At 46.0% G+C, this 23,945-nt stretch overlaps 1 protein-coding gene across 1 annotated transcript; it reads right to left on the bottom strand.

The window, feature by feature from the left end:
- LOC117435048 (cyclin-dependent kinase 12-like) lies at positions 1-23,073 on the bottom strand. Its single transcript, XM_034057936.3, has 14 exons — positions 21,061-23,073; positions 16,746-17,600; positions 13,655-13,831; positions 13,190-13,329; positions 10,955-11,125; positions 10,622-10,811; positions 10,339-10,395; positions 10,084-10,185; positions 9,924-10,001; positions 9,580-9,696; positions 6,287-6,418; positions 5,958-6,199; positions 5,341-5,769; positions 1-2,536 (listed from the first exon to the last, which is right to left on the bottom strand). The coding sequence occupies exons 1-14, from the start codon at positions 22,149-22,151 to the stop codon at positions 1,929-1,931; spliced, it is 4,389 nt and encodes a 1,462-aa protein (XP_033913827.1). The 5' UTR covers positions 22,152-23,073; the 3' UTR covers positions 1-1,928.
- Positions 23,074-23,945: the final 872 nt, after the last annotated feature.

The following is a 23,945-nucleotide window of genomic DNA, read 5'->3' as shown; positions in this document are numbered from 1 at the left end:
TGTGTTTCTAACTTTCAGATTGCATTTAATAAACAAAAAAAAAACCGAAAAAAGACATTTTTATATATTACAAAATATCTGTACAAGACACAGGCACAGCCCAAAGGGGTTCCTTTCATCCCAGTGCCAGAGGAACAAAAACTGTAGTCTTTAAAATTACAAAGCAATGAAACTGAACTCAAGTTGTATGTGCTGCGGATCACACAGCATGCTGAGCTCGCTGTCTGCACACTGCTGTGAGCCCCAGCAATCTGCCTCCGCACCCACCAGGTCCACTAAACTCGCCCTGAAGAGCTGGATGGAAATTTGTTTTGATTTTTCACATTGTGGCTCAAAGCAGAGTCCGGAAGCAAACACGAGGGCTGCATAGAAGCTCACTGTACAATGTCACCCTACCAAGCTGTAGTCCGATATTGGGACCAACTTCCAGAAACCAAAGAAAAAGCAAAACATTGTGTGATTAATTCTACATTGCTAAACATTGAGCAAGCAGAAAATATACCATCAGTACCCATTTATTTCAGCTCCTGTTATTGAGCGCTGGAGAACAGAACTTAGCCAGGATTTGGGGGGGGGGGGGGGGGCGACAAATAAATGACACTAAGTGGAAGACAATTTATATTTAAAGCTTTCAAACAAAGGTTTATTTCAGGATAGTTTAAACTGAAACACTGAATTCCTTGAGGTACAACAGCCTAAACGCTAGAGGGCGCTGTGTGCGATCGCTTGATGCAGTTTCAGAGAAGAGGGGGTGTGTGTTGAGAGAGTAAAGAAGGGTGTGGTGAAGCTGCATTCCTATGTCTGCCATTTTGACCCAGTCGCTCTCTCGGTTCCTGCACAGCGCCGATGCCCTTCTGGATCCACAATGGTGCCAGTTTCACAACAGCCTCCCCTCTGCACGCCTGGGTGGGCTGCAGTCTGCACTGTCAGCTAAAAGCACAGGGGTCACATAGCCAGCGAGTTAGAAAAACACTGCCACTGTTGCCATGGAGATTTCAGCTCCCAGGAGAAAGCGAGTTAGAGAGATTGCAATCCAGCTTGAAGCCCGTCTCCAGCACAGGAGGGGGTGATTCATGTTCCACAGAGATACAAGACACAGACAGCAGCCCCACAGGAATCGCTACGCTCAGTCCCGAAATAGAGAGTCAGTCTGAGTGCTGCAACATTGTGGATCTCTAAATCAATGTTGCACAGTCTGACAAAAAAAAAGCTTTGCTTAAAAAACTAACAAAAAAATCAAAGTGGTGCATTCCTCTTACAGCCCCCCTCCCCTCGGGGGCAAGGTCAATTTGGGGGGCACTGAAAGAGGAGCACGAGGCACAAGGTCAGGGGCCGCAGGTCTTTAAAACTTCAGCAGCACCCTCTTGTTAATTCATTTCTTCACTTGTTAGATGTTGCTTCTCACATATAATTCAATACTTCACATTAAGTCCAGCGAGCGTTCTCCATCACGTCAGCTAGCTAGTGTGTTGCTGTGTGCACCGCGTCACACATTCTGATCCATTCAATCCACAGGTCCCCTCGACAACCACACTCTATAATATCTGAAAACAGCAGGTCACCCACCCCCTGGAATTGCTGCTCCACTGTTCAGCCCATCAGTCCTGCACTTTCAATTCCACAGGAAATTCCACAGGAAATTCCACAACCTCCCAGACTGACAGTCCTGCAGTTCAACCCTCCATGGAAGGGGCAACCAAAAAAAAAAAAAAAGCCCAAAAAATACCCTTCCGAGTCCCCTAAATACAGTATGAGGGTGCCTCCCCCCCTCCATGTGTGCGGGGGTGTTTGGGTTCACACAAGAAGGGGCCCCAGCCAGGGTTTCAGTTAAGGCTCACTTGCCTCCCTCCCATCTCCTGAATGGGGTATCGGTTTTGGAGAAGCAGTGAGTGAGGCCCCTATCCTGTCACTGCATGGGGGATTGGGGTTTAGTAGGGCACCCCTTTCCCCCTGCCTCCCCTGGGCTTTGCGCGGCCAGCTCCCCTGTACCCCTTGTTGGACTCCCACTCCGAGCCCCCTCCAGAATTGCTGTGCTCTGTGGCCCCTGGTTCAGCATGCTGCTTCCCTAGGGGCCCGCCACGGCTAAACCGCAGGTCCTGATCCCCAGGGAACTGCGTGGAGCAGGGGGGAGCCAGCAGTGCCTTCCCAGAGGAGGGGTCTGGCTCGGGGGGGGCTCTGTCAGGAGGGGGGGGCTCGGAGGGATGACCCCCGCCCGCAGTGCTATTCCAGGCTGGCTGCGCTGCTCTCTGCTGGCTGGAGGAGCGCGCCCCTCTGTGCGACTCTACCCTCCTGTGCTGGGGCTCCTCCCCCCGCCCCCTTGGCCCCACCCTCTCCTGGCCTGGCCCCGCCTCCTGTTGTGTGATGAGCTGCAGCAGGGCCGCGGCCACCGCTGGGTTCAGGTCCTGGGAGACTGGGAGCTCCCCATCGGCCTCACTGGAGGGAAGGGGAGGGGGCCCTGGGGGTTCCGGGGGCCTCTTCTCAGGGGGCACCATACCCGGACTTGAACCCGGTGCCTTCCGTCGGCCGACACCCGACTCTGCACGGGAAAAAAAACAAAAAAAACAAAAATGGGTTTTAGAACAATAAATATCCAGTGTCTTAACCCTTTGCGGTCCATTTATTCAGCGCCTGTCAGGCGCGTCAGGTCCAATTTACTTTCACACGAGCTGTTTATTTTACACGCTCTGCTAAAAAATAATTTTATTCACAGTAAAACAGGTTTAACAGGCACTGCACATCAACAGGACACTCAGTACTGCATCTCCAGCCCCGCCCCACTCCTTGTTCGCTGTATTTATAACATATCTCTTCATAGTAGTGCATACTGATAAATCATCTCCTGATCACTCGTTTTATCACCTCCTCAATAATGCTATCCAAGTCGTTATTTTATTACTATAACATCTCAAAGCTCTGCGAATGTCCGTGATATTCTTTGAGCGCTGGATGCGGAAGCAGCTATCTTGTCTGTTTAGGTCTGTGGTGCAGGGACGATGCGTATTGCTCAGATCCGCCTCCGCTTTTCTCGGTTTTGTCCGGAGAAAAAAAACGCCTAGTGACCTGCGCTTGACGTCTTTTTGATGATGTCGGACAGGAAAGGAAACTGTTAATACACCTGGAGGCAGCTGGCCTCGTCTCCCTTTTGTCCTTTGTGTTTTAAACTTATTTATAATTGTATTGATTCTGCAAATGTGTTTGCGAGTACTGAGAGGTATTTTAAGTCTGAAAAAAACTTCAAGCTTAAGAGAACCTGTCTTGCTTCAGTGAGGTGTTTTTTTAAGGTCAGTCAAAGGAGAAGAGCAGGCTATAACATCTGGAACTAACCGCTGTTAATATCAACCAGAAAACGCTCATGAAAGGAGTGAGAAAATGGAAGGCAGCAATTAACTTACACCTTTAACCAACAGCTCTAATAAGATCTAGAAAACATACAATAAATTAATATTTGTTGCAATCAGAAAAAAAGACCAGCAGTATATGACTAACTGGGCCTGTCCGCTTCAAACAACACCAAGAAAGCACCCAGAGTGATTCAATTACAACTGAAGGAAAGCCGACTTAAAATACAAAGAACTTCACTACCTGGGCTAGGCATTAAAGAAGAGGACCACTAATGAGAAAGACTCAATTGACCTACCAGGAATCGGTCAATTTTACTGGAAGAATTTCTGCTTTTGTTAAAAGAAGTCTGAAGATGGACACCGCTCTGCAAGTCACCACACACTGAACCATTTCCTCCAATTAAACGAAAGTCAAAAATTACAGGAACTATAATTGGGGAATGTAAAGTATTTGCAGAAAAGTTGTTAGTTGTGTGATGTAAAGGGGGAGGGGGGTGTTATATTGCGGCTTCTGTTTTCCGGTTTTTATTAATTCCATTTTTCGGCGCTTATTTATTTTTAGCTATTTTTGAGCTTATGTAAATCGTTTTTTTTCAGGGTTTTCGCTTTTTATTTACTGTATGAAATGAGTGTTTTCGGTTACTTTCCAAAACGCTTGGGGTTTTTTTTCTGTCAAAATGTACAGTAGTAACATAACGAAACCCTTACGGTCACAAGCACATTCTTCTGGGGTTTTTGTGGAGACAGCATTTTTTTACATGTCGCCCCAATTTGCAATTATTTTAAATCCTCCGTATCTTAACTGCAATACGCAAGCGGAGTCTCCAATAGAAATGTAGGAATGTGCTGCCAGTCGGTAGTTGGGGCGGGTTCAAAGTATTCAGAACAAATCAATGAGAGATACAAGGCAGGAAGGACGGACACTGCCCAGCTGCACTGGGAAAGATTTTATTTTTTTTAATGGAAAAGGGGTGTTCAACGTGAACTGATTAATCACCGGTGTTTACTGGCTATATACTGATTTCACCCCCCCCAATCGGGGGTGTTTTATCGTTTTTTATCCATTCAAAACAAAAATCAGAAGCACTAGTTATATTGTTTTCTTACAAAAGAAAGGCTAGTTTTAATCTTTCATGACAAGGCGGTTATGAATCTGATAAGGGGAGCTGAATCTTATTTCTTAAAGGAACAAATGAATGGGTGTTGAGCAGTGATTCCGATTAAAGAACTAATTACAATTTCACAATATCCTGTTAATTAGAATCCATTTTGTATTAATGTATTTACTCCAGTAGTTAGTTAGTCTGCTGGCATATTCGTATTATATTTACTGACCTGTAATTCACATGTAATTGTCATTTGCACTGAAGAAAAGGGATTATCTGATTATTATTATTGCCTACTGACATTAATGTGCTGATTTATGCTATTTTGATATTAAACTTCTTTTCTACTTTTGTTCCATATTTTACTCACAACTTTTAAGAACATAAGAAAGTTTACAAACGAGACGAGGCCATTCAGCCCATCTTGCTCGTTTGGTTGTTAGTAGCTTATGGATCCCAGAATCTCATCAAGCAGCTTCTTGAAGGATCCCAGGGTGTCAGCTTCAACAACATTACTGTGGAGTTGGTTGCAGACCCTCACAATTCTCTGTGTAAAAAAATGCCTCCTATTTTCTGTTCTGAATGCCCCTTTATCAAATCTCCATTTGTGACCCCTGGTCCTTGTTTCTTTTTTCAGGTCAAAAAAGTCCCCTGGGTCAACATTGTCTATACCTTTTAGGATTTTGAATGCTTGAATCAGATCACCGCGTAGTCTTTGCGACCATGAGCTTGTTTGGACAACTTTGTAACCAACAGTGCTAACTGAATTACACCATTACACACGGTAATGAATGACCTTGGATTGGGTATCTAAAACACCAATTCTCGCGACACACCAACATGTACAGAGTGGGTCAAACCCCAATACAGACCGGGGGCATTGTTGCACTTGCCTTTGCGTTCGTTGCTGCTGGCTGCCAGCGGCTCCTCTGATTGGACGCCGTTGCTCTCGTCTGCTTGCTCCGCCCCTTCCTGTGGCTTGATGAGCTGCCCCAGCAGCAGAGCCAGCAGATTGGGCAGGTCCTCCTGACTGGCAGGCAGGTCGGCCAATGGGGCGGGCTCGGGGGGACGAGGCTGTGCTGCAACAGTTTCTGCAGAGGCAGGCTCCTCCTCCTTCTGGTACCCTCGCTGCTGATTGGACGCCTCTGTCAGCGCGGACAGCGATTGGGTCAGAGATTCCAGCTGCTGCTGCGTCTCCGGGTTCGAACCCACGTTCAGCAGCTGAGCCATCTGGGGCAGGCTGAGATCCGTCTGCCTCTGGAGCAGATTGAGCAGCACGGCCATCTCGTTCTGATTGAGCTGCTCTGCGGCCTCACCGAGACCTGCAGAGGAGAAAGGCACGGTTAGCAAGGGGTTAACCACCGCTTCCCCAGACATGTGCAGAGAAGAGGGAGAGGGAGACAGGGTTAGCACTCTGCAAACCACAGCGACAGGAGGCTCAGTTTTGGAGAGATTTTAACAGGACTGTACAAGGTTACAGACCCCCTGAATGAACACCACTGCACCGCACCTCTCAGCGTGGCGGACCCTCTGGGCAGCTCCTCCGCGGGGGGGCCCTGTCTGGAGGGGGGGCCGGGGGGCTGCGTGCCCGCGGGGCTGGGGAGGGCGCGGCTGTTCTCTTTGCCCGCGGGGGGGGGCGCCGGGTCCTTGCGGGGCAGTTTGTTGACAGGCACATCCTCGGCCACCCCACTCTGTCTCTGCCGCCGGCGCTTCTTACTCCAGAGTTCGTGGCAATCCTGCCAGTGAGGGAGGCTGGGGGGAGGGAGAGGCGTGAATGCTGTGTACTGTACTGTAATGCACTGCACAATGAAACACACACAGGCTCAGCCTTGCACTCACTCGGGGGGGCTCATCTTGCTCGGCTCCACGTTGCTCAGGAAGTCGCTCTGCAGGGCCTGCTCCGCTGTGCAGCGCCGCCCGGGGTCAAGGGTCAGCATGCGGTCCAGCAGGTCCAGAGCAGGGCTGGGGATACTGGACAGAGAGAGACAGAGATAGTGAGAGAGAGAGAGAGAGAGAGAGAGAGAGAGAGAGAGAGAGAGAGTGAGGGAGAGAGCGCAAGACAGACAGTGAGGGAAGGAGAGAGAACGCGAGACAGACAGAGAGGGAGGGAGGTAGAGAGACATTCTGCCTTACTAATGCCCGAATACTGGCCTTCCTTACAGAGCAGTTTCCTGAGTAAGAGTCAGACAATTTAGACCCGAAACATCCTAATAAACAAACACGTCCACCAAACTAATTGGCCTGCTGTATTGATTTTAAAAAGGCATTTGATTCAATTTGGCAGAAAGGACTATTCTTTAAACTTCTTCAAAGTGGTGTAGGTGGAAAAGTATATGACATTGTAAAGTCAATGTATTCAGAAAATAAATGGTAACAAAACAACAGAATTCTTCACACAGGGGCGTGGAGTGAGACAGGGCTGCAGTCTGAGCCCAACACTGTTCCACATCTATATCAACGAGCTGGCCAGTGCTGGAACAGTCTGCAGTCCCTGGCCTCACTCTACACAACACAGACATTGTCTGCAGCACAGCCTGTCACTGCTAGAGCAGTACTGTCAGAACTGGGCACTGGCAGTAAACTTGGACAAGACCAGAGTTATGGTCTTCCAGAAGAAAGCCAGATCTCAGGGAAACAGGTACTGTGTCACTCTGGCAACACCACACTGGAGCACAGCACCAGCTATACATACCTGGGTCTGACCATCAGTGCGTCAGGGAGCTTTAACCTGGCTATAAAAGCATTAGAAGACAAGGTATGAAGGGCTTTCTACGCCATGAAGAATCAACTTTACAAAATTAAAGCACCAGTAAAAATGTGGCTCAATTACTGGCAGTATTATTGAAGCGATTATTCTCTATAGCAGTGAAGTATGGGGATTACACAAACCCAGACCACAAAAAAATGGGACAAAAGCCCAACTGAATCATTACACCTAGAAATTACAAAAATGATTCTACAGTAGGGGTGTGCCAATACAGCGATACACACAAGACTTTTCTTGACGATACGATTATCGATACAGTGACCCATATTGTGTTTGTTTTGTTTATGTGCATATAAATTTGATAGAACAGGGCAGCAGTGTGGAGTAGTGGTTAGGGCTCTGGACTCTTGACCGGAGGTTCGTGGGTTCAATTCCAGGTGGGGACACTCGACCTGCTCCATTCTGTTAAACCTACAGTCTAGATTCATTTCGGTTTTAGATGCGTCAAGGACTCGCCTCAAGTTCTTGATAAGACTCGAGCTGTGCGTACAACATGCAAGTATTCAGGCAACACAACCAATCTGAGTCACTTAAAACGCTACCATCAGACTGACGGCACACCATCATCATCATCGCAGTTACAGATGGCAACGGCAAAGGAAAGTACGAGCACTCGTTCTGCACAGCCTACGCTAGAAAACTGTAGTCATTCAAAATGATCTGCAACATCAGTGCGAGCTAAAAATGTAACCCGGACCACAGTGCATTTGCAAGGATTTGCGTCTCTACTATAGTATGGAAAAAAGGTTTACGAAATATGATAAATAAATACTTTGGAGCCAAGAAACTGCTGTTGCTGATTTACACCGGCATGTTAAATGGGCAGAGGGGATAGCTGGACGTCACAAGCCACAGAATCATACGTGACAGTTACCCGTCACCACATATCCGCGGACTGGACACTGGTCTTGAATGGTTCTCCAGACAAGGGCTTTACTGGAAAGCCATACCGGTGAGAATATTGCAGATCTGCTAAAATCAGCTATCAAAGAATGGAGCATTGCAGACAAGAACCCTGCAACAGTGAATGATAATGCCTCGTGAAGCTAATATGACACACATGAAGTGTTTTGCTCATACTTTGAATTTGGCATCTCAGCGTGCACTGAAAATACCTTCTGTGGCTCGCTTGCTGAGTTAAGCGAATTGTAAATTTCTTCAGAGGAAGCACAACAGCAAGTAACATGCTGAAAGAGAAGCAAAAAAGTGCTTGCCCTCCCAGAACACAAGCTGAAAAACAATGTTACCAGGTGGAACAGTGCCTTTGATACGGCTGAAAGGTTTTTTAGAGCAGCAGCCAGCAGTATATGCCACATTACTCTCAAAAGAAATTTGAAAAAGTGAAAAAAGATATCAGACTCCCTCCCTCCCTCACTGTCCGTCTCGCTCGCTCTCTCCTTCCCTCACGAAACAGACATAACCTGCACAGAAGATTTTATCAAGGTGCTGAAAACAATGACGCTTGCCACAACTTACGTGCAAGGCCCTGTGAATCGCGGAAATTTTCTTTAAAATTCACGGCAGCGTCACAGGTGAATTATCGTATTTCACAGAATGTTTTTTATAAATCATGGCGTGCAGATTATCATCATTATAGTCAAAGTTATTCAAGCACTTTACAATAGCTTGTGAAACAGTGTTGTAATTAACAGCCAGTAGGTAAAGTGTATCAGCTTTCAGTTCTAGTACGTCAGATGCATGTTCACCATTTAGGTCAAAACGTGTAACCCATACTGACCTTGGGCATCAGTCGACTCATCAGTGACCACTGTGAAACACAGAATAAACTACAGTGCCATCGGGCCATAAAAAGAGACTTCACCCTGACACAAAACTGAAGCAAATCCTGATAGTACAGACTCAGTGACCACAGGCTGGCCATTGAAACTGGCAGACATAAACCCTGGAGCGCCAGAGAAAACCGGATGTGCTGTCACTGTGAACCGGAGAGGTTGAGACAGAGCTGCACTTCCTGTTACACTGCCCATTAGCAGAGGGGCAGCAGACAGCAGAACTAGCTGCACAGTATGTAGCTGCCTGCCACTCTGCACTGGGACCAGGCACAACTGCTCTTGTGTTACTGTAAAGATGGGGGGGGGGGGGGACGGAGGAGGGGGGTACAGGGGTTGTCTGTATTGAGTTGTGTTGATGTTTATTGTTTAAATGCTTTGGCAAAACTGAACTTATTGTCATGCCAATAAAAGCCTCTTCTGAGAGAGAGAGAGAGACAGACAGAGAGAGAGAGAGAGAGACAAACACACACACACATACAGAGACAGACAGTGAAGGAGAGCAGTGAGACGGAGGGACGGAGGGATGAAGCGAGGACCAGTGAGACAGAGACCCGCAGAGACGCTCCACTCACAATGCGAACTCCTCGCGCAGTCGGCGCCGGTACTGCTTCTTGGGCTTCATGGTGTTGAAGTAGGGCAGCTTGATGACATCGGGCCAGGCCGCCGGGCAGGGGCTGCCACACAGCCGACTGGAGAGAGGGGGAGGCTGGGTTAGGCATGTGACAAACCAAACACACCCTCCTGTCAAAAAACTACGGTGCATATAAACTCCATCATAATTTCAGTAAGAGCCACTGCGTTAGTTACTGTAATATCAGTGTTGGAAGTATTGCTATTGAAATGTTTTTAACAAAGTGCCAGTGGCACACTGTTAGAGCTGCCTGTCTACTGGACAGGCACAGGGTCTAGGGAGTACCTGATGAGCTCCAGCTGAGCCAGTTCCTGATTGGCCTGGAAGATAGGCTTCTTGGTAAACAGCTCCCCGAGAATGCAGCTGCGGAGAGACAGACAGACAGGATTTGAACCCCTTGTTTGGCACTCCTTTCAGTCTGGGCACAAGGTTGATCCAGACTCACCCGCAGCTCCACACGTCGATGGCTGGAGTGTAGCGCTCCTCTCCCAGCAGCAGCTCGGGCGGCCGGTACCACAGCGTGATCACCTTGTTGGTGTAGGGACGGCTGAGGAAGGGGACGCACAGACAGGAAGTCAGAGAAATGGCCACTCAGGGGGACAGGAAACCCCAGAGCAAGACACACACTGCTGCACACAGCGGTCTCGCTCTGGGTGTACGACACGAGACCAAGAATCGATAATAGGAGCGATTATCTCACCTTTCCTCCGAGTTGTAGAGTCGAGCCAGACCGAAATCTGCCAGTTTAATCTGTCCGCTGAAACGACACAAAAGGCAACAGTTAAACTCCAACGTTAAACCTCTCCCACACAGCCACTCTCTCTCTCTCTCACACAACCTCTCCCACACACAGCCCCTGTCCCTCACACACACACTCCCACACACACAGCCCCTCTCTCTCACACACACACACACACACAGCCCCTCTCCCTACCTCTCGCACACACACACACACTCACACTCCCCTTCCCCTCTCTCAGTACCTGTTGTTCAGCAGTATATTGGAGCACTTGATGTCTCTGTGCAGGAAGCTCTTCTTGTGGCAGTACTCCAGCCCCTCCAGCAGCTGCCTCATGAAGCTCTTGATGTGTTCCTCTGAGAACTGCACCAGCCCCGACTCCAGCAGGCCCATCAGGTCGTGATCCATGTACTCGAACACCAGGTAGAACGCACCTGAGGACACGTAAAGAGAGAGGCTGACACACCCACAACACTAAAACACTGTGTAGCATTGCATACAAGCAAAGACGGCAGAGGGAGTTAGCAGAAGCCTTCACCCTCCCAATCCCCCAATCCCCCCGGACTCCGATCCTGACCTCTGTCATTCTTGAAGTCCAGCGCATCCTGCTTGTCCGTCACAATCTCCTTCATGTTGACCACGCTGCGGTGGTTGAGTTGCCGCAGAATCTTGATCTCTCGGATCGCGGTGATGGGGAACCCCTCCTTCTCATTGTCGAGACGCACCTTCTTCAGGGCCACCAGCTCCCCTGAACACAAAGCGAGAGACAGACAGAGATAGAGAGTGTGAATGTCACCCCACCAGCTCCCCTGAACACAAACACAGACAGAGAGTCACCCCACCACCTCCCCTGAACACAAACACAGAGAGTCACCCCACCAGCTCCCCTGAACAAACAGAGAGAGTGAAAGTGCTCACAAGAAGACATTCATATAACATAAGAGACTGGCTCGGAGGGTTGGGCGATATACCGTTATTTTTTAATTACGATAAAATCCAATCGGTCGCAAATAAACATATTGTTCCTTTTTTTGTTTGTCAACCCTTATCTTGTGCATGACGCGAAGTGAAAGTACTAAACTTCGGCGCGATCCATTTGAACGTCATAGGGAGGTCAACAGGTAGTACAGATTCATATTTGTATTACAGTACACGTTCAATTTGTAATTACAGAACTCATTTTCTTGAAATGTCAAGCCAACCACTTAATCAATCAGGCGTCACATTAAGCGTTTAACAAGGTTAATTGAAATGAGTTTGTTAAACTAGTGTTATATTCTGTTGTAGTACAGCAGCCTGCAGACCAAATGCCTTGTGGTGTTTCGCTGTCACTTGCCCTAGGGTGCGCCGCGTTACACTAGCTATATTAAAAATGACTTGTTTTTAATATTGAATATGAAACTATATTTACTTGCCCAACATTTCTGTTATTGTAAGTTAATAAACGTAGTTTGTGTATATACATATAGTCCACGGCAAAGGTGTGCAAGTCCTTGAGGCAACAGTTTTTCCGTTCCTGCAAGCCAATCCGGAAGTGTGGATTTTCCAGCAGGACAATGCAAGACCACACAGTGCTAGGATTACAATTGCACGACTTCAAGAAAACAATGTCGAGGTCTTGCCGTGGCCAGCTTTGTCTCCTGATCTGAGTCCAATAGAACATCTGTGGGACCAACCCGCCAGCGCCATCCACAGGAGACAACCGTGACCAGCCAACCTTTGCCAGCTGGCTGCAGCTGCACAGGAAGAGTGGAGGAACATCCCACAGCAATCTATCCAGAGGCTGATCAGGTCTTTACGTCAACGCTGCCAGGACTGTGTTAATGCTCTGGGAGGTCATACCCAATACTAAGTTTGTAATGTTTTCATTTTGACAGTGTGTCACGTTTCATAATGAAACTTATGATTCTTTGTATTTTTTGTTCACATTTTCTGTAATTTTGTTTGACATCTATGTTTAAAATATTTGATTAAATCCATTAGACCCCAGTGTTGCGTTTCTTTTGTGCATCAGTATATATATATAATTTATTTATCTCATTTTGAACATCTCAGGCAGCAGTGTGGAGTAGTGGTTAGGGCTCTGGACTCTTGACCAGAGGGTCGTGGGTTCAATCCCAGGTAGGGGACACTCCTGCAGTAAAAACTCAATTGTATAAAATGGGTAATTGTATGTAAAAATAATGTGATATCTTGCAACAATTGTGAGTCGCCCTGGATAAGGGCATCTGCAAAGGAATAAATAATAATAATAATAATAATAATAATAATAATAATAATAATACTCAAATATCATTGCTATATATCATTATATGAGGTACATCACCCACCGCTACTGGGTCATCACCACAAATTAATCTGTAATTAGGTCTTCTGATTTTCGGTTTTAACCAATAAAAACCGATAACCCCCCGCCCCATACAAAAAAAGAAATCAGTGTATAGCCAATAAACACCAGAAAAACCACTGGAAATGGTTACTCAATTCACGTTGACCACCCCTTTCCCCATACACACAAAAACCCCAGAAGAATGTGCTTGTGACTGTAAGGGTTTAGTTGTGGTAGACAGCAAAGGAGAGAAGGGAACTGAAGTGTGCAAGTACTGTCAAGTTACTACTGTACATTATGACAGAAAAAAACAGCTAAAAACAAATAAGCACTGAAAAATGACAATAAAAACCGAAAAACAGAAGCGCTATTTATAATATAAATATTCAATCCCAGATCCCACTAGACAGAGTCCTTGACCATTACAGCAACAGATCTCAGATTGGTAACCCATGCAGCTACTGGAACACAAGTCCGGCTCACCTGTGTCCTTGTCCTTCGCCTTGTACACCTGACCGTAGGTTCCCTCTCCGATGATGCCAATGATGTCGAACTTGTCGACGCAGCGCTTCCCCCAGTCGCTCTGCGTCTGCTTCCTCTCCCCGTAGCGCGGGCAGCAGAACCTGGTGTAAACACATGGGAAACGTTTAGCTTTCACAGACCTGGAATTTCTGTAACCAATCAGAGAAGCCATCGGAAGCAGCCTGCTGTTACTTTTGTTTTATAATGTGCTGCAAGATTAATGTGGACGAGATTATATGTGTACAGCAATTATGTGCCCATGGAAAAAAAACTCTTGAATAAATATTGACTTGGTAACACGGCACACATCCTGCTGTCTGGAGCAGACACGCCTGCCCTCGGCAGCGATCAGAAACGCTCGGAAAACATTTCCACTCCAAACTCTGCAGATCCCTTGTGTGGTGCAGGTCTAGCAACGGGACTCACTTTGGTCTCTTCTTGAAGGCAGACTGTGGCTGTGGGGGGGTCTTCTGGGCAGGAGACTGGGGGGGTGAAGTGTCCCCCCCTGGCAGGGAGGGTGGGAGGGGAAGGTCAGTCAGCAGGTGCCGGGTTCGACCCTCCTTCTCCTTCCTGTGAGAGCGATGGGGGGGCAATTCCTTCGGGCTACAAGAGAAGGGGGGACAGAAAAGATCATTCACACATGCAAGATGGCTAATGACAGTGTCTCTGTGTGTGTGTAGGTGTAGCAGTGTGTGTATGTAGCAGTGCGTGTGTGTGTGTGTGTAGCAGTGTGTGGGTTTTCAAAATAAGCCGCTGACCAGCGAGATCCACCGTCTAAACTGATAGAATATTTCTGGATATTAGTGTAACCAAATAAAATAAATAAGCGTATTCCAGTTTTGTTATGAGATATTGGGAGAGTTATGTCATGTACAGAGGCTTTAAGAAGAAGTGCATGCTGGAATATCAGCTGACTGCAGAAGTCGAATGGGAACAGGAGAGCTAAGGAAGAGAGTTTGTAGAGACAGCGAGGGCCAAAAATAAATTTGGGTCAGACTACAACACACGGTATCAAGAGGCATTGTAAGATCTGTTCAAGTTTATCTTTGTTATGAAAAGTTATTTTATTGAGGTCATTTTTTTATTTCACATTTGGTACGTTATACGCACACAAACAAATGCATTACAGTATTTTTACTTTAAGTATATTTAAAAAGTCATGAAAAAAAACTGGCATATATGAAGGTGTGTAAATGTGTATTGTTGCGCTCTAATTAAAGATATGTTATTTATATCTAAAATAACATTTTAATTAACTACTCCCTGTTTGAGTGTATGTCAGAATACGATACATCCCTACCGCAGTGTGTGTTAATGTCCAGAACTTTTCATTAATACCGTAATCCAATACTTTCCGATAATCGCCACAGTTTTTTTTTTTTTTGTGTCTTTGTAATACTGACTCGATGTGGGAATCTGTTTAACTGCATATTCCACGCTGGTGTCCAGCAGTACCTTTGTTATGCCAGGTCGACAAGAAAAGAGAACAGTACTTTCAAAGTCTATTGTCTTCATTAAATTCACATGGTTACAAATACTGCTTTTGATGTATTATTACGAAAGACAAGACACCTGTGACACCAGTCGGTACTGGAGTAAGGTCTGGATAGGGTTCTGAATTTTTACTTGTTGCAAATCAAACATTTGCATTATTAAACCACAGTGTTTTTTCCTTCTATTTTTTTTCTTCCTGTTAACAGTATTTATTTTGTTCAGAAGCTTGAGTTACTTGAGATTGAAGCAAAATAAATAAATAATCAAACAGCTGGGTCCCCTTGGATAAAGGCAGCAGCTAAATAAATAATAATGTCAAGTTACACGTTACAATATACAACAAGAGAGTATCGAAAGATATTAAACGAAATAGAAGGGACAACCTCTGAAAGACAATATTTAAAAACTACTGTTGATTATATGTGGATGTTTACTGCATTCTTATAGTTCTGCTATCTGTGCACTCAGCTTCTTCAGCATGCAGACTTTGCATACATTCCAGTTTGTTTATAGCTTCCAAAGGTACTTTTTTTAGTGGGGTGGACCCAAAGTTTTGCACACTGCTCTGTATAACATGTGTGATTTAAAGCAGTAGGGGTATATTTAAGTTGCATGAAAGAGAATATTTTGCATCAGAGTATTTCATTGATTTTCTAGCAAATTAGTTCTTTTTTCAGTCTTCCATTGCAGGGGCCTTGATGATCCTTGCCTTGCTGTGAGCCGGGCTGAAATAAAGCTCCTTCATTGCACTAATGGAGTACTTTGTCACACACTACAAGCAGACCATTACAAGTCTAGCACCTGCTAAACCATGCAAAGTGTCAGAATGCACCATTTTTATCTCTTTTTGTCAAGATTTTCGCAGGACACCCCCCTCCCCCTCGCCGCAATGCGTCTCGATGACATCGGTGCCCCCTACGACCCTGCAAGTGCCACATACTTCAAAACTAATTGAAAACCCTGGGCCGCCTAGGCCCCCCGAAGCTCTCGGGTTGCACATGCTCTCAGCTGCATTCTGAGCCATTCTGGACCACTTCCAGAAGCAAATCTGAACTTGACTTTGTAGAAGAAGAAATTCTGAAATGACTTCACTTACAACTTGTCATTTTACCCGATGGATTGACCTGATAAATAACACATGAGTTAAGAGTTTTTGAAATGTTGCTCATCAAACCTTTTACATGTACGTCCAATTCACATAGTATTCATTTTATAAAGGGGAAAGGAATATAAGCAACAATACTTTCATTCCCTTACGATTTCAGGTACGTGCCTTTAAGTAAGATGACACTGGCTGCGAAACAAGGACTGCGACTCTACTGTGGTTTTTTATACACAAATAAGAATATTGACTTGAAAAAACGTCTTAAACGATGCAAGCAAATTCGTCCTTGGTTTGATTGGATGCACTTCTGTCGCAGTCACACCACTGTGAACGTTCGCTGTTGTAAACAGTGCAGTGCAGACGATGGGTCAAACCAATGTTCGCCCGCTGGTGTCTTCTGAATGACTCCTTTTTTAAATTTGATCTCATTACATTTTAAACCGTTTAAAGATAAAACCATAACAAAACATAGAACAGTGTGTACACACTGAGCCAAAAAAAGCAGAAGGGCAAAATCTATGGGTTAGGCACCTATGGTCTCAATCAAGTTACAGTTAAACAGGGGAAAACACCAAAGTCACCAAAATCAAGTACGTCCGAAAACATGATATACTCCACCCCCCCCACCCCCACCCCCACCCCCACCCCAACACACAATTTGTTTGGCATTTCTACATGAATCACAGGAATGGAACAGGGAGAGGCCATTTTGACAGAATTCCGCAGTGTGTGTGCGTGTGTATCAGTGTGTGTGTAGCAGTGTGCGCGCGTGTGTGTAGCAGTGTGAGTTAAGATTAAAACTTCAGCATTTGGTTGTTTTCCACTCATTTACTCCATATGAAACTCCATGTGCACAGCACTAATGCGAACAGGGAATAATAGACAACGAATAAAGACGCAATATTAAAGAGCACTCACCTGCCCAAGCTGTTCTCTCCCAGCAGCATGGGGGGCAGGGGGAGGGGGGGCAGGGTGGAGGTCTTGGGGTGGAGTTGCAGGGGGTGCGTGGGGAGATGGGGTTGGGCGGGGCTCCGCGAGGGGGGAGGGGCTGGAGATTTACCTTGTGAAGAGGAGGGGGGAGGGGGTCTGGGGGAGAAGGACTCAGGTAGGGGAGGGGGGGGCTGGCGCAGGGGGGTGGCAGGAGAAGGGGGGAGAGGGGGGAGGGGAGGGGTCTGAGCCGGAGGGGTGGCCGAGGGCAGGGGAGGGGGAGAGGAGAACTGGGGGACAGGGAGAGGAGGAGGGGGAGCAGACAGTGAGGCATTCTCCTCTCTGGGGGGCTCAGAGCAGGGGAGTGGGAGCTGGGGGGGGTCCTCGGGAGCTGGGGTGGGAGTGACGGAGGGGGGGGCTGTGTTCCTGTCTGGGGGGGACACCTCCTCCAGCTCTGGTTTGACCCCCACAGTAGCGGCCGCAGTGATGGAGTTGGTCTCGGCCTCGCTCTGCTTCTCAGCTGGTTTTGGAGGAGGCTTGCTTGGCCCTCTCTTGGCGTTGGCTGTCAGGGGAGCAGGTGCAGCCCTGGGCTCTTCTCTCCGTGGCCCCGGGGAGCCCCTGGCAGCCCCTGCAGCAGCAGCAGCGGCTTGGCGTTCCCTCTTCCTGCGGCTCAGCTCAGCCCCCAGGCTGGAGTTGAGGGGGAAGCGGGCAGGAGGGGGAGGCGACACGCTGGACTGCCGGCTCCGAGACCCCGACGAGCGCTTCTTACTGTGAGAGCGAGACGAGGAGCGACGGGACGAGGAGGAGAAGGGGGGCGGGGAGCGGCTGCGCGAACGAACCGACCGTCTGCGGGGGGGAGGGAGAGAGAGAGAGCGAGAGGGGGGGGGGGGGACAGGGGGAGAGAAAGTCAAATTTCTATTTTTTTATTTTTATATAGCGCCTTTCATACAAAAAGTATCTGAAAGCACTGTACAAGACAAAACACAGGGAGTCACAATAAAATACATCCGTTTAGAGATCCCAAAGCATGTCACACATACACACAAATGTACAATTAAACCATTAACTTAAAAACAGTAATGCAGAATCTGTTGAAAACAGCAATTAAGAGATTTTTTTAAAAATTGCTTTTAATTGTATAAAAAGCTAGTTTGTACAATTAATAGAACAATTAAGAGTTTAAACACACCCGTAATAAATTGAATTTAAAAAAAACGGCAAAAAGAAAATGCAATTTAGATTGTAAAACAGAAAAGCTATTTCAGAAAACTACATTTTCAATCTTGACTTGCAAACAGTAAGAGTCCTGCCGCCTTCTATCAGAGAAGCTGGAGCATTCCACGATGTAGGAGCGTTACAAGAAGGACCTTCCTTCCCGTATTATTTCTATTCACCCTGGAATAACCAGCAGCCCCACATCCTGTGATCGAAGGCTACGTACACACACAGGCTACATGCGGTTGTGAGTTCACCTTTTGCTCTCAATACGGTTTGTAGACACACACACAGTTCGGTTACAAAGGGCAGCGACAACCGCACTAGTTAAACCTTATCGAGTGCGGTTATTAATTTATTTGGGTTAGTTAATGCGCACTAACTGTGTGTGTGTGTATTACAACCGCACTAACACAACTGCAGCTGGTGCTCAGTGGATTTCTGCGCAACTAATGATGTCATTGTTTCAGACATTTCTGTGTTATATATATAAGTTTGAGAAAAAGGAAAACTGCTGTGTACCAAAACACAGATGAAGGCAACAAACAGTGCTTAGAATCCCGTCTCGTTGTCATGCGAACGGTCTACTGTTAGTATATATAACAAAGAAAAAAGTGTGTGTTTATATGTATATCTATACACAGACAGCCATCTTTTAAACTGCTACATGCCATAGAGTTTAAACATTCATAAAAACGTACCAAATGCACATCGCTGGAGTTTTAGCCTTTGTGTTAAAATGTATATTTGATGGCTGGGACGCAAGATTTTCAGTAATTTCACAGGGAAATAAGTTATAACTTTAAAATTAAATAAATGTTAAAATCAATTCTAAACTGCACAGGGAGCGCGTGCAAAGAGGCCACAGCAGGAGTAATACATGTTCACTTTTCCTGGTTTTGTGTTTCCTTGTGTTCTGAAAGAGCTGCAAGCGAGACGTCGCACGTTCTGGGATCCCAGGGAAATGTGCCTCAATCTAGATGAAACAAAGGCAAGCTGCGAAGTGCTGCAAAGCCCCTCAAAATGTACGTCTGTTCGCTGCAAATGTGGCTGCAGTGCCCTTTCAGCTACAGCAACTAGAGACGCCTGCATTAGGGCGTGGGTCCAAACGATAACATGAAGACGTAATTAAATCACATCAGCGGGGAACAAATAAAACAAGCATCTCACAAGAGAGTCCAGAAAAAAAATATTACAGTCTTGCACATTCTGCAAAGAAATTAGCAAGATCGAATCAATAGCTTAGGTTTTATTGTCATCCTCTTATTTTTAAATTCCTTATTTGTTACCACTATGAAATCAAACCAGCAGGAAACGCTACAGTGTTTATCACCATTATGGATCCATCTTAGGATGGAGGATTTTTGGTTTTTTTCAGCTCATCCCAATGCACCACAGCACCTCTGCAATTTGTATGACACACGTGGGAACGAGATTTCTGAGCTTGTTAAACCGAGCAGAATAATACAGGCTATTGTAAGATTTGTTGTAGCTTAGGACCAATACATTCAGGACCAGTAAGTATTTAAAAGTTAGGTTAACATTTATATTTACAAAATTAATCATTCATGTAAAATATTCAACATTAATAAAAACTATTTTGCAATTAACACAATAATAATAATGAATACTTACTGTTAAAAAGCTAATGAGTAAATTGGTTAAACTCGTGCTGCTACAACTGTTTAAATAACGAACCTGTAACATCCTGACAACTTTTTACACTTAGAAATTGAAAGTCTGTTTCAAAGCTCTTTTCAAAATGTCCGCTCTAGTGCACTGGGATTTGAGATCTGTCTTAGAGTGGGGAAAAAATCACAACAAGTGCTCTGGCTTTTCTGTTCCGTACCACATCCTGGATCGTTCCTGCTGTGTTTGACAATGTGGGTAACAATTCTGAAAAGAGCTTTGAAACACACTTTAAAGTTTTTGTGTAAAAAGTTGTCAGGATGTTAACAACACAAATAAAAATGACAGGTTAGTTATTTAAACAGTTGTGACCTTGGTACCTGCTACAAATTTTTAAGCAGAAAGGCAATTTTGGCCTTATCCTTTCTTATGCCAATTTAGAGCCCTGTTTTATTCTTTCAGTATCAGATACAGAAAGAACAGGTCCAAGTTTCGCTACATTTCTCAAATGATAAAATGATACTTTGGTAACTTTCCTAATATGAGAGTCGAATGATAGATCAGGGTCAAAAATCACATTTCTAGTTTTAGTTCTGATGAGAGACTGCTAAAGTCTAACAAGTAATCCCAGGGGTGGAAAGAAGACTCCTAATGCATAGCAGTTTCACCATTCCAGGTTTTCATACAAGCTTGATTAGCCACAGCATATAAGTAACAAGCTCAGGTGCGTCTTACCAAACATAGTAAAAACAGGAATGGCTCAAACTGCTATGCAATGGGAGTCTTATCAGAATTGCACAGCGACGTGAGCTCCAATTCCAGGTTTTACTGTGAGCCTCTCCCGCATGCAGCAGCCTTTGCAGTAGTTCGCATTTAGTTTGAAGATGACCTTTGCAAACATTGCACAAGTGTGTCTGAAGTTCAAGTGTTGCCTAATTAAGCTCAAAAGTAACCTGCTGTGCAGACTCCTCCAGCACAGCACTGCACAGCAGACTGAGCCAGTCTACGTTTTTATTATGAGCCACAGATGCCTGCGGGGCCAAATACAATTGCCACAGTCTGCAGGAGGAGTCCTATTGTAAACATGCACTGCAAAATAGAGATCTGCTCCAAAAGCACCGAGCAGCTGCTGTCTGTGAAGCAGGCCTGTGCCTCAGCAGCGTTCTCCCTGCAGACTGGGCGTCCACTTGCTGTTTTCATACCTGATGCAATAAAATACAATACAATACAATACAATACAATACAATACAATACTGACAATGTGATGAACGAAAACATGCACACGATTCTAACTGACTGCTAACTCCAATGCATGACACCCCCCTACCCCATACCATAACAGCCTGGCACTCCCTCGCCCACCCACCCCTAGTAGAGCAGAAGTGTGTGTTACTGCCCCCCACCCCTGGTACAACAGAACAGTATGTTACTGCCCCCCACCCCTGGTAGAACTGCTACTCACCGCGACACCGGGCTGGCACTGGAGGACCTGCGGTTGGTATAGGGGCTGAGGGAGCGCCTCCTGCTGGAGTAGCCAGGGCTGCTGTCTCTCTCGTAGCTGGAAGAGCGGTGCCGGCTGCCCCTCCCGGAGGGCTCCTTGCAGGGCGGAGGGCTGGGGCTCTGTTGCCTCCGGTGGTGGTAGTGGTAACTGTCCTCGCTGTCCTGCCCATACCCACCCCCTACTGCCCCAGGGCTGTCATCAGCTCCCCCGCCTCGGGGTTTGGGGCTGGGGGAGCCCTTCTGCTTCCTGCGGGGGCTCCCCTTGTACCCCTTCTTGCGATGGCTCTTGTCCCCCCTGTCCTTTTGGGAGGAGGCGCCTCGGGAGTCTCCCTTGTCACGTCTCTGCTTGCTGTCCTTGCGGGGCTTGGCCGCCCGGGCGCCCTCCTTGCTCTTGGAGGGAGCGGGGTTGGCACCTGCTGGTTGTCCTGGTGCGAAGGACGATGAGGAGACAGCGGGCTCGCCCCGCTTACCAGTCGCCCCGTCCTCAAACTTCCTGGCGCCCGAGGACCTGTCTTTGCTGCTCTTGCCCCTGGCCCCCTCGCTCTCCTTCTCTCGCTCCTTGCTGTTTTTCTTCTTCTCCCCACCCCCTATTTCCTTTACCTTGTGCAGGTCTTTGGCCTTCTTGTGGGGGTGCCTGTGCTTGTGACCCCGACTTTCCACGCTGCTGCCTCCCCCTTTCCCGGTCTTGTCAGATCTCCTGGCCGGAGGGTCGGAGAACGTGTCGGAGTCAGAGCTGATATCGTCGTACTCCACTAAAGGTTTAATAGCACTCACCGCTGGGGGCGCCACGGAGCTTGTGGTGGTGCCGGGCCTGTGGTCTAGCGCCGCTGCTTGGCGGTTATGCTTGGACGACTTGTGGCGCTTGTGCTTAGCTGTGGAGGCAGACAAGGAGGCCTTTAGGTTCTGCTTACCGTCTTTGCTGGTCATGTTTGTAGCCGAGGAAGGTTGTGGCTGCGCGGTTTGAAGGGCCCCGCTGTTGCTTGGCTGTTGTTGTAACTGAACGGGAATGCCTCCATCCGGCTTTCTTCCATGTTGTCTCTCAGAACCGGGCATTCCTCACGGTAACGCACCTCCTGCCAAAGCCGGGCCTCTCCAACCACAACGAAACATTAAAGTAACACACACATAAAAAAAAAAAAAATATCGTAATCTTAAATAAAATAACAATGAATGTAACAAAAAAAAACACGCAGTATCCCACGTTCTCTCGCCTGCTTATGCTTTCTCTCGATTCATTCCAGGTCTCTCTCCCTCACTGACCTACAAGGTGGAAAAAAAAATAGAATAAAAAAATAGAGCGTCTGAAATTGGATCTTGTTTTGTTGTTTTTTTTTTTTCTGAAAGCACACTGCTGTGTATTGAAGTCGTTACATCCTGCTCATTTCTCCCCCCGCTAGCAGCAGCAGCAGTAATGGAGATCTTTAATTTTCTTTTTGTAAAAGAAACGTCTAATCTCAACACCTTTTTATTATCGCGTAGCCCGGTTGCAGGCTAAAGGAAATGTATTTAATTCCTTCTGTTTACGCAGAAACAACCAGAGTCCATGATGAATGGGCGATATTGTTTCACAAAACTGAAACTGAAAACGTGAACCGGTTGATACTGTTTACATGGTCGTTTTTATAATACAGTATTTTATCTCTTTGTTTTTTGATATTGGTCAGAAATGTCAGTATATTCGTGTGCAGTAGATGTTCTAGTTTATTTTGAGTGGCCCTGGGAGCCTATCAGGCCTATATTTAGGGCGATGTTTGCGGATTAAGAACAGCTACTGCCCCTGTTGCTAAATAGAGAGGACTGACGCCATTACGGCTCCTTCCAACGGCTTTGGTCTCTGCTCTCCCTCTCTGAACCCGAGCCGCAGCCGGAAGTGTCTCGCGCTGTCACTCGCACGGTAACCAAGCAACTGCCTTTCCAGAGCGGAGCCCCGCCCCTCGCCCTCCCGTGCTGCAGTGGAGACAAACAAGCGACAGGTGTCAGCACCGCTCAGAAAAAATATTTTTAAAATTTATATATAATGTGATGAAATCAAATATGTTGGAGAGACTGGAACTACTTTATATAAAAGAATTCAGAACCACCTTTCATTAATTAGAAATAAAAAAATGAATGAACCAATAGTACAGCACTTCACCAGTCAGGGACATGACATAAATAAAGTTTGTAGTATTAGAACAGCTCAAATTAGACAATGCAACATATAGAAGAATAAAAGAAAGTAAATAGGCTGAACACGATTATGCCAGCGGGACTCAACAGAAAAGAATGAACTAATTAACTTTTATTAAATATATAACATTTAAATAAATAAACAAAATTCATTCAAAAGTTGTGCAGGCTGATGCGCTGGGGAGGCCAAATCTAGACTGATCCTCAGAGCCAGCATTGCATGATATAATAAAAATATAAGTTTATATAAAGTAGTGTTAATTAGAATGAATACAGATTCAAAGATAGAAGTAAAAATGATGTCACAATATATAGAACACCATTACATCATGTAAGAATAAATCATGAATTTGAATGTAAACAATAAGTAGTTGTCATGCCGTCAAAAACCTATAAATACCTCCAATGTTTGGATTCAAACACAAGATCCCTTGTTTCGATATGTACAACATATCGAAACGTTGGGCAGCTGGCTCTTTGAGCTAAATATATATATATATATATATATATATATATATATATATATATATATATATATATATAAATTTATTTCAGCATTTAAACCTTTTGTGTACTTTTCATTGTGTACACTGCAGTTATACCTCCTTTCAAACGTGTATATCTATCTCTCTAAAGAAAAAGTGATTGACAACTCAAAACTCACTAGTTTAATAATAT

The sequence above is a fragment of the Acipenser ruthenus genome, chromosome 28, assembly GCF_902713425.1.
Source record: "Acipenser ruthenus chromosome 28, fAciRut3.2 maternal haplotype, whole genome shotgun sequence".
Lineage (NCBI taxonomy): Eukaryota > Metazoa > Chordata > Actinopteri > Acipenseriformes > Acipenseridae > Acipenser > Acipenser ruthenus.
The sequence above is the reverse complement of the archived record's forward strand: the minus strand, read 5'-3'. Positions and strand labels throughout refer to the sequence as shown.